Source organism: Telopea speciosissima, chromosome 5, assembly GCF_018873765.1.
Source record: "Telopea speciosissima isolate NSW1024214 ecotype Mountain lineage chromosome 5, Tspe_v1, whole genome shotgun sequence".
In the NCBI taxonomy this organism is placed as follows: domain Eukaryota; kingdom Viridiplantae; phylum Streptophyta; class Magnoliopsida; order Proteales; family Proteaceae; genus Telopea; species Telopea speciosissima.
In genome coordinates, this window is record NC_057920.1 from 19,865,816 (window position 1) to 19,876,305 (window position 10,490).

The window sequence follows — 10,490 nt, forward strand, 5'->3', positions numbered from 1 at the left end:
AAAAATAAATGTGACAAAATTTTGAACGAAATTTTCAAACTTTTTAGTCAACAAGGGCAGCTACGTAACGTCGGATCTCAACTACGTATGAAGCTGCTAGAGAGTGAGAGGGAGAGACGCAACTTCCATAAATTTGATTAAGGGGCAATTACTATCATTATTCTACACTTAATCTATATTTACTAAAACTATTCTATCTTCAATTTTTTTTCTAATACTACCCTGTTTTTAAACTTTTACATCTCCTTCTACCTTCATATTTTTAAATATCTAGATTGCCTTTCCTTTTCACCTAGTAACTTGCTAATCTATTTAACCTACCATTCATTTTCTACTTTTTACTATTTTTGTCATTAAAATAATACAAAACGAAAATATTCACCCGCTTCTCTCTCCCATTTTTTATTCAATTCAATTTTTTTTTTGCTTTTTTTTTTTTTCTATTTAATTAATTTTTTATTCAACATTTCGTCCTCATCATTCTTCTTTGAAGAGATCGTGGTTCTAAGTATCGATATCATATTGCTAGTGATCGATATCGATACCGTATTGGTAGCACGGTACAGATAAGGGGTAAAATTATCAGAAAACTCATTTTTTAAGGAGATTCAGGGATAATTTTGCCTAATACAGGTCGATACCATATCGGTATCGTATTAGTTTTGCAGGTTATCGATACCCATTCTGATACCGTGCACTAAAACCATGGACAGATCGACTCTCTTCAAAAATAGTAAAAATTAAATTGAATAAAAAGAGGAAGAGAGAGAAGAAGTGGGGTGCTTGGAAGAGGGTCGATCTGTTCCATGGTTTTCGTGTACAGTATCAGAACGGGTATCGATAACCGACAAAACCGATACGATACTGATACGGTATTGACCTAGATCGATTGTATCAGGCAAAATTACCCCTGGATCTCCTTAAAAATGAGTTTTCTAACCATTTTACCCCTTGCCCGTACCATGCTACCGATACAGAATCGGCACGGTATCAATATCGATGACTAGTAAAACTACTACGTATTGCCAATACCATACCGATATTTGGAACCATGATCTGTTCGTAAAAGAATGATGAGGATGAAATGTTGAATAAAAGATTGAAAGAAAAAAAAAACCAAATGAAGTAAAAAATGGGATAGAGAAGATGCGGGAGGGTGCTTTAATTTTTTACTATTTTTGTCATATTTTAATGACAAAAATAGTAAAAGTAGAAGATAATGGTAGGTTAAATAGATTAACAGGTTATTAGGTGAAAAGGAAGGGCAATCTGGATATTTAAAAACATGAAGATAATATCAGAAAAGAAACTTAAGGTAAGGTAGTTTTAATACATATAGGCTAAGTGTAGGATAGTGATAGTAATTGCCCCTTTATTTAATTTAATCCCCTTTCTCTTACTCTCGCAGTATATATTCTCCCTCTCCCTCCCCCTCTTCCTCTCTCTTTGTCTAAAGCTGAACTATGAATTCTGAAATGGATTCAAGCAGTCCTAAACCTGAAATATTTTTTAATTTCCGTCCCTTCTTTCGCATCTACAAGGATGGTAGCATTGATAGGCTCACAGGAAATGATATCGTCCCTCCTTCAATCGATCCCCAAACCGGCGTTTCCTCCAAAGACGTTCTAATTGTACCTGAAACCGGCGTCGCCGCCAGAATTTTCCTCCCAAAAATCACCAACTCCACCCGAAAGCTTCCTCTCCTCATCTACGTTCACGGCGGCGGGTTCTGCATAGAAACCCCCTTTTCCCCTGCATACCATAATTATGTATCATCTTTAGTGGCAAAAGCTAACGTAGTTGCAGTATCAATTCACTACAGGAGAGCCCCTGAACACCCTCTTCCGATAGCTTACGACGATTCATGGGCAGCGATTCAATGGGTCGCTTCTCATTCGAAGCGGAACGGTACTGAGTCATGGCTGAACAAGTACGCCGATTTTGACCGATTCTTTATGGCAGGGGATAGCGCAGGTGCTAATATAGCCCATAATTTGGCTATGAAGTCAGTAGAGACACCATTAAAGAATGGAGTAAAGATTGTTGGGTTGGGTATGGTTCACCCTTACTTCCATGGAGAAGAACCGTTGGGTCCAGAAGCTAGTGAGGAAGAGAAAAGGGAAAACGTGGATCTTATGTGGTTGTCAGCTTGTCCATCTACTAGTGGTTGTGATGACCCCCGAGTTAACCCGGCAGCTTGTAAGAATCTGGCGAGTTTGGCTTGTAAGAGGGTGTTGGTGTTTCTTGCAGGGAGTGATGTGGTGAGAGATGGAGGTGTGTTTTATTATGAAACGTTAAAGAAGAGTGGGTGGAAAGGAAAGCTGGAATTGATGGATGTGGAAGGGGAGAACCATGTGTTTCATATTTCTAAACCTAATTCAGAGAAGGCTTTGGCCATGCTTGATCTCTTGGCTTCCTTCCTTAACCAGATGGATCAGAATTACTACTACCAGCACCGTGAAGAACAACAAATCCGCCATGATCAGTACGTCTCACTTCGCTCCTCATTGTGATCATCTGCTAGTCTGCTACTGCTACTAGAGATTTTTTCTTAATGTACTGTTTAATGAAGAGTGAAAATTCTATGTATAATAGTTGTTTTTCTTTACTACATAAGCCATTAATAAGGGTATGTATGTGTAAGCAAAGTTTGAATGCAACTCAATTGGGATATGATTATTGGTAAATTATTGTTCTGTTCATCTGTTCATCATTTATGGGAGGAATGTAACTTCTGGATTGTTAAAATTAGAACAAGGTCCAAGCCTTAATCTGTGATGCAGTTAAGGAAGGTGTTCGTCTCTCTCCTTTACCGACACGCTGATACCAAAGAACATATATATTACTGACAATTGGGGTATTCAGGTCCCCGGATCTTTATCCCCTCTAATTTCCTGTCCGGCCAAGTTCCTCCGTGCCCCTAAAAAAAAGGGTGGGGGGAGGGGAGGGGATGAATGACCATCCTATCCCTACCCGAATGCGCTGCCCGGGTGGGATCCACCCCACCCCACCTTATTAGAAACATTGAGGAATTGAGCCGAGCTAGGAATTGGAGATAATTTTCCTTAGGTCCCCCCTACCTTTTTTTTAGCTAAAGGTTGACAAAATATACTAAATTAAATAAAAGAAGAGATACAGAAAAAAGATCCAAGCATCCCAAGACAATTACAAAGAAACAATCAAGGAAAAGCTGCCCCACCTTCGGCAAGGCCATTAACAAAGCAACTGTACCTACCAAGAAAAGAAGATACATGATCACTTAGAGAAATGTTGTCTAGGCTTGCCTAGTTCATCCTTCTTTAATCCCTCCAAAATATCGGAAGGGAAAGTCCTAGAAGATATGGACAAACCTTAATTTATCTACTGCTAATTTAGCCAAAAAATCCGCAATGGGATTGGATTCTCTGAAGCAATGAATTATCTTACATGATATTAAATCCAAGTAAACCTAAGCATAATTCAAATTTTGCCTGACAAACCATGAAAATGATTTGGTTTCTTCACCCTAGAGAGGTTGTATTACACCATGGAGATGCTCACCATTTATAGTGGTCTTGTTTATGTCCAAAATTTCCATTATATAAAATTCGTAATTGGCCATTGATATATTGAAGAAGATATATGGGCTTGGAAAGTGTTAATTAAAGAGCTCAACCCTTCACCTACTTGAGATGTTTAATTGGTACAAGTTGCAACATGTTTGGAGAGAGCAGAATCAATTGGTATTGCTTCGTTGGCTATTAGATCTTCGGAATTCATCTTCTACCCTCGTAATTTTCAGATGAGCTTCGTAATTTTGTGAAGGATGATTCTAATATGCTTGTTTTTTCGTTTTGTTGGTAGGGTTGTCCTGCTTGTTTTAAGGGGCTTTCTTACTTCCTCTATAGGGTCTATCTAAAGGAAGTATTTTAGGGTCACTTATCCTTTATATATTCTTTTTTCTTTTTTTTCTTTTTTTTTGTAATATATTTTAAATTACTTAAAAAAAAATTAAAGGTTTAAATTAATGGGTGATTAATTTATTAAGAATAATCTCCTTAAAATATATATTTTTTTCAAACAGGTCAGTCTTTTTAAGAGAGAAAGCACACAATTTCTTCTTGGGCTTTGCTAACCTCATACATTTCTTCTTCCTACTTAAAAATTTTGGAGCACTAAAATAAAATTCTATTGGTCCAAATTCTAATTTTATAAATTTTATTTATAATGGATCAAGGAATTTTGATTGTAAAAATGATATCTCTTACATAATGCAAAAAACAAACAACCACATGTACAACGCAAGAAAATACGTGATTCGATAAATTATCTACATCCACAGAGAGATGACAGTTGTTTCACTAGCAATGAAAAAGAATTAATCTTAATTAACCTTAATAGACATATCGCTATCAATTTCTAAAGGAAACAAAGAGATTCTATTTCCTGAATTACATCTATGTAAACCCTAAAAAATTTTCTTTGCAACACTCGACAGTGATATGATCAATAGTCGTTGGTAAAAGTTGAATTAGTCTTATTTCATAATAAAATAGATGGATGAACACTGATATATGGACTTGGAATTGTTGGTCATTGGTCAGATTGAATATGAGTTGGAAGCTTTGGACACATCGCCTTGACTTCTATGCGTGCTATCTTTCATTATAATTTGTCCATATACGCCTTGCGTTTGTAACAATATATTGAAAAATCCAGATTTGAAATAGGCAATGTATGACTCAAAACTGATCAGAAAGGGTTATTTTCTAGGGATTTGAATCCTCTACGGCCGGACAGCCTAGCGGCTAACGTGTGGCCTCACACAGCCAGGTGAAATGAACACGTCAGCCACTGCCTATGTGAGGTCGTATGCTGGCCGTTCGGCTGCCCGCCCGTAGAGGATCCTGATTGTGATTTTTTCTATAGTTCACGTTTGACTCAAAACTCAGAAAAAGATAAAATACTTCTCATGTTCCTTTCAGGGCATAATCACCAAAAACGACATTAACAGGGTGAGATAACTGAATGCAATAGTCAGTAAAGAACAAGTCCAGAGTTTTCCATTGCAACGTAAGCCGCCAAAGTGGAGCTTCCATTAATTGACCATTCACCCAACTAATTGACCTTTAATTGTTTCTCTCCACAAAATTTTTTTTTGGTTAGAATCTCTCCACAAATTTTATTAATTAAATAAGGTGAAAATGATTTCAGTGACCACTCCACATCTTCCATGAAATGCGAAATGATGCTCCAGTTGATGCTACCACATGCTTCCATTGGCACCCGTGCATAGAACGACTACACTTCCCCTTTATAAGATAAGGGGGACTTGGGTCCTCTCAAGCATAGGAGGATTTACAACGCACACCTAACAGATGGTTTGGCACGATCTACATTGGGATGTATACTAACATGTGGATCGTGCCAGCCCATCCGTTGGATGTGCGGTTGACACAGTCCCACGCCGAAGAGGAGCCACGTCCAAGATAAGGGGTATACATTTTCAACTGTTTCTCAAATAACGCAACTAAACAAATGAAAGAACATTTCAACGCCCCTTAGACAATAATTAATTCACAGATCTACGTTATATGATGATAAGAAATATGAGACATATAAGAAAATCAAAAGCACGCTTATCTAAAGCAACAGTCCCAGATTTGAAATCCAACATAATTAAAGTGGCAATGAGCCCTGTAGGGATTTTTTTTTTTTTTTTTTGTTTTTTTTTTGGGGTGGGGTACAAGCACTGGTTTTGACAAGAAACCTACAGTTCTCAATCAAAAGCCCAGCAGCAAGGAATATCATTGAAGTTCATTGGAAGCAACCACCCACAGGTTGGTGGAGCTCAACATAGATGGATCCTCAAGGAGTAATCCAGGCTCAGCAGGTGCAAGAGGAATTTTTCGCGATCACAGAGGTACAGTAGCAAGATGCTTTGCGGCTTTCCAAGGTGTGGGTACCAACTATATGGTAGAAATGGAAGCTTTCTTTGTTGGGATGAAGCAAGCTCAAGAGATGAATATTGATAGAATTTGGATCGAGAGCGACTCGGCGACTCGGCTGCGGTGGTAACATGTATTCTTTTGCGTAACATTCTTTGGTGCTTGTTGCAAAAATGGTGGTCAGTGTCCTCATTCCTTGGCTCTATCCATTGACGCATAACTCACTGCTTCAGAGAAGCAAATGTGCCTGCGGATAAGCTAGCAAACTATGCAGCAAAAGAACACACAACCAAGTTCTGGAGTTCTCCTCCGAGGTTCCTTGCCCATGCTATCTCCTGGGAAGCATCCGGCCGTCCTTATTATAGATTCACTTAGAATTTCCTACATTGTATCTAATAGCAGGGACGACAACTTTGTGTCAACTAGGCTGAGAGCTCATTAGCTCTCACCTAGGCTTCAGTTTTGATTTTTATTTTCACCATTACTTGTAATTTGATTCTTTTACATTTCACATAATCAATACATTGCTGACCTTTAGCAAAAAAAGGGTAGAGGGGATAATTCAAAGAGTTTTGGTAGCCTAATGTTTAGTGTTGATCATAGGGTCTATGCCTCATATTCTGAAGATGAATCAACCTTTAATTAGTTGATGGTTATTTTGGTAATACTAACATGTGTATGTTTGTGAATGGACTAACCAATTCCATGAATATTTTGGCATCAAAGAGGGTTATCAAGGAACAAAAGATAATGGATGTCTCAAAGTTTAAATGGAAAACTTCACCATGATCCATGTGAAGAAACCAAGTCTTGGAAGCATCTTGAAGAAGACGACTTCATTAGACATAAGATTTTGTTATTTATTTTGTAATCTTTGTAATCCTATGAGGTAATGTCTCTCACATATTTTTTAAAGCTCATTAAAAGTCACTAAAAACCTAATTGGTTTAATCTCTATACTTAGGTAGTTAGAGATTTCGGTTAAACCTATCCAGATAGCATTCCACAAACTAAAATAAAATGTTTGCGCCTTGGCAAGATGCCTAATCAAAATTGCAAAATAAGCCAAGTCTTTTGTTAGAGTACGTCTACGTAAGTTGAAGATGTATCTGTTCATAGACAGACATCTACATAGTCATGCAGATGCCCAGCCAACATCCAGAGACGTCTGCACCTTTTATTTTTTTTGATACATAGTATCACTTTATTGAAAGAAAGAAAGAACAAAGATCAACCCTGTTAGGGAAACATGCATTCTATTCCATATACACAGAGGTTTAGGGATTACATGAACTGAATGGAATCGCAGCGGAAGGGACGATCGAATGCGACTTGCAGTTACGAGCACTCCGCGATCTCCACAGACTTCTCTCTTCGTAGAGAAACCCACACCACAAAACCCTAGGCAACTGAATGGAAACCCTAGGATAACACAGAACTTGAAAGAGGAAGAGATCTAATCGATTAATGCACTCAGAGGAGGGATCGGTCACTTAAGTGACCGTCCCTCTCTCTCTCATTTTCGGCTCAGCCGGCCTACCCCATGTGGGCGAACCAGCTGGGCCTCAGGCCCATGAACGACTTACATCTCCCACTCGCCCACACAAGGCGCAAATATCATGCATTCAAGTTTCTCTCATTCCGCGTTATCCTCCATATAGGTAATGGGGCATGCGACCTGTCGAGATGATACAAGGTAGGAGTACTATATCAAACTTCCATCTAGCCAACATAGTACATCACTCTCAAAAGTCTCGAAATACCCCAAACGATCTACTTACACCCGATCTAACACTCTCGACCTCTCATGATGAGCAGTGTTAATCCTTGGTATGTAATGTACTCATGACTGCGTCGATCACAAATACGACATGTCACCCGAGCAATGAGTCACATAACAAAGGTGTAACGTCCAATGGTTTTCCCTGAGCCCCTCATGTCAATCCAAATATCCCCAATAGCTTTCCCAATTGCTTCCCGCTGGACCGCATCATCCATGGTCCTAAGGAGAATGTCAAAGTAGCGTCATTGGGTGTCTTTTTCATGACATTGTCTCAGGTAATAAGGGTACTATGGGATTAATATAATCCACGTGGCTCACACAGCGACGAAGCAGGGATCCATTCGATCACTCTCACTATCGGTCAGCATGAGCACATGCAGTATGATGTGCATGCTATGGCATAACTCCCACTAGGGTGGGCATGTCACTCGCAATAACTAAACATCATACAGATCTTAGCCTAGTCGCTTCTCTAAGCGCCTAACCTGAGTTTCTAACACAGTCATCCTCATGGTTTCTGCCTAAAACCCCACATCTGGCTTCCAATAGGCTACTTAAAAGTGTGGTATCTTCCAAGTTGGACCAAGTAAAGGTCTTATCTTAGCTCTAACTAAGGCACCATAGAGCACACATGCTCATGGGCTCATCTCGCTCGCTATACCCCAGCGCCGAGGCAAATCACCCGTGTGAGTGGGTCAATTCTATGCCTGGTGATATCTTTACAAACAATGAATGTATACACACAAAATTACTCAAACAAATATATGCTCATCAATAAATGTAAGAGAAATACAGATAAATGTCCATCACAAAAAAAGTGTTCCCAAAGCAAATTTATATCAGATTCTCCTGAGTCCCAAGTTCCTAACGTGAACTTGGAAAACATCTCTGGCAAGGGGCTTAGTCAATGGATCAGCCAACATATTGCCAGTGGAGATATGCTGTAGAACAACTTCACCTCGCGCTACCATGTCTCGAATGTACTGATACCGTATGTCAATGTGCTTGGCTCTACCATGAAATTTGGAGTCCTTCGCAAATGCAAGCGCTGCCGTGCTGCCACAGTGTATAAGCACAATGTCGTCTGAGTAAGCAGAAATGCTAAGTCTCTACAAGAACCTCCTGAGCCAAATGGCCTCCTGTACTGCTGCCAAACATGGGACGTACTCTGACTCCATCGTGGACAGGGCGATGCAGGTCTGTTTCTTGCTACTTCAAGTGACAGCCCCGCCTCTCAGGACAAATGCATACCCCGAAGTGGACTTGCGCTCGTCTCTATCACTAGCCAAATCAGTATCACTATAGCCTCTCAGTCTAAAGTCTGAACCACTGAGGGTGAGTGAGAGGTCTGCAGTGCCACGTTGGTATCGAAGTATCCTCTTTATTGCCTGCCAATGAGCTGGCCCTGGATTACTCTGGTAAAGGCTCACCATGCCAACGGCAAAGCAAATATCTGGACGCGTACACATCATCGCATACATCAGACTGCCTACTGCAGTTGCATAGGGTATTTTGGACATTTGGTTTCTCTTTTCATCACTCTTAGGGCATTGGTCTAGGCTCAAAGTGCATGCCTTGTCCATTGGAGTGTCAATGGATTTCGAGTTGCTCATATGGAACCACTCCAGGACTTTCTTTATGTAAGTCTCTTGAGACAAACTAAGAAGTCTCCTAGTGCGATCCCACACAATCTTCAAGCCCAACACAAAGTTGGCCTCACCCATGTCCTTCATCTCAAAAGTGGAGGACAGCCACTCTTTAGTGGCGACAATCATTTCAATGTCATTCCCAACCAACAAGATGTCAACATACAATGATAGGATAAGAAATCCCGCCTTAGACCGTTTAACATACACACAATGGTCCTCTTCAATCATGTCAAAACTGGCAATGGTAATGGTATGGTGAAATCTAATGTACCACTGCCTGGACGATTGTTTAAGGCCATAGATAGAACGTTTGATATGGTATACTTTGCGCTCATGTCCCTTCTTCTCAAAGCCCACAGGCTGAGCCATAAAGATCTCCTTCTCCAGTTCTCCATTGAGAAAAGCAATTTTAACGTCCATTTGGTAGAGTTCTAAATCCAACTTTGCGACAATGGCTAGAATGAGGCGTATTGAGGCCATTCTCACCACAGGGGAGAACGTCTCATTATAGTCTATACCCTCTTTTTGGGTATATCCCTTCGCCACAAGACGTGCCTTATACTTGTCAATTGATCTATCTACCTTTCGCTTGACCTTCAGGACCCACTTGTTCCCGATGGCCTTGCGCCTAGGTGGAAGATCAACTAACTTGCAGATTTGGTTCTTGCTCATAGAACTCAACTCATCTTCCATAGCAGCTTACCACATTTCCTTAGTTGGAGAAGAGAGCGCCTCACTCACTGAGGCTGGCTCATCCTCATCCCTTGGGGCACAGACAAGGGCAGCGTTCCCTTCAATCTCAAAATGACATCGGGGAACGTGTCCACGTGCCTTTTACGCGCAGAAGGTTCTTGACCCACGGGTTGTGCTCTTTCATTAGGTAGCGCACTCCCATTGGGCTGATGATCACTCTCACCCTCTCTGGCGATCTCTTGATGAGTGTTCAATTCCTCACCCTCGCTAAGAGTAGGTGAGACACTTTCATCAGTCTCTATCTCAAAAAGATCAAGGTCTCTGCTAGCGTCACTAATGCTAGGGAAATTGGTCTCTAAAAAATTCATATCCCGGGACTCACTCTCTGTCATTCCTCCATCTTGATGTTCACTGTACACTACATACCCTTTCGAGGTA

The 10,490-nt window shown here is 40.3% G+C and overlaps 1 protein-coding gene across 1 annotated transcript; it reads left to right on the forward strand.

Annotated features, from left to right (window-relative positions):
* Positions 1–1,436: 1,436 nt before the first annotated feature.
* LOC122661134 (probable carboxylesterase 2) lies at positions 1,437–2,528 on the forward strand. Its single transcript, XM_043856459.1, has one exon. The coding sequence runs from the start codon at positions 1,464–1,466 to the stop codon at positions 2,511–2,513; it is 1,050 nt and encodes a 349-aa protein (XP_043712394.1). The 5' UTR covers positions 1,437–1,463; the 3' UTR covers positions 2,514–2,528.
* Positions 2,529–10,490: the final 7,962 nt, after the last annotated feature.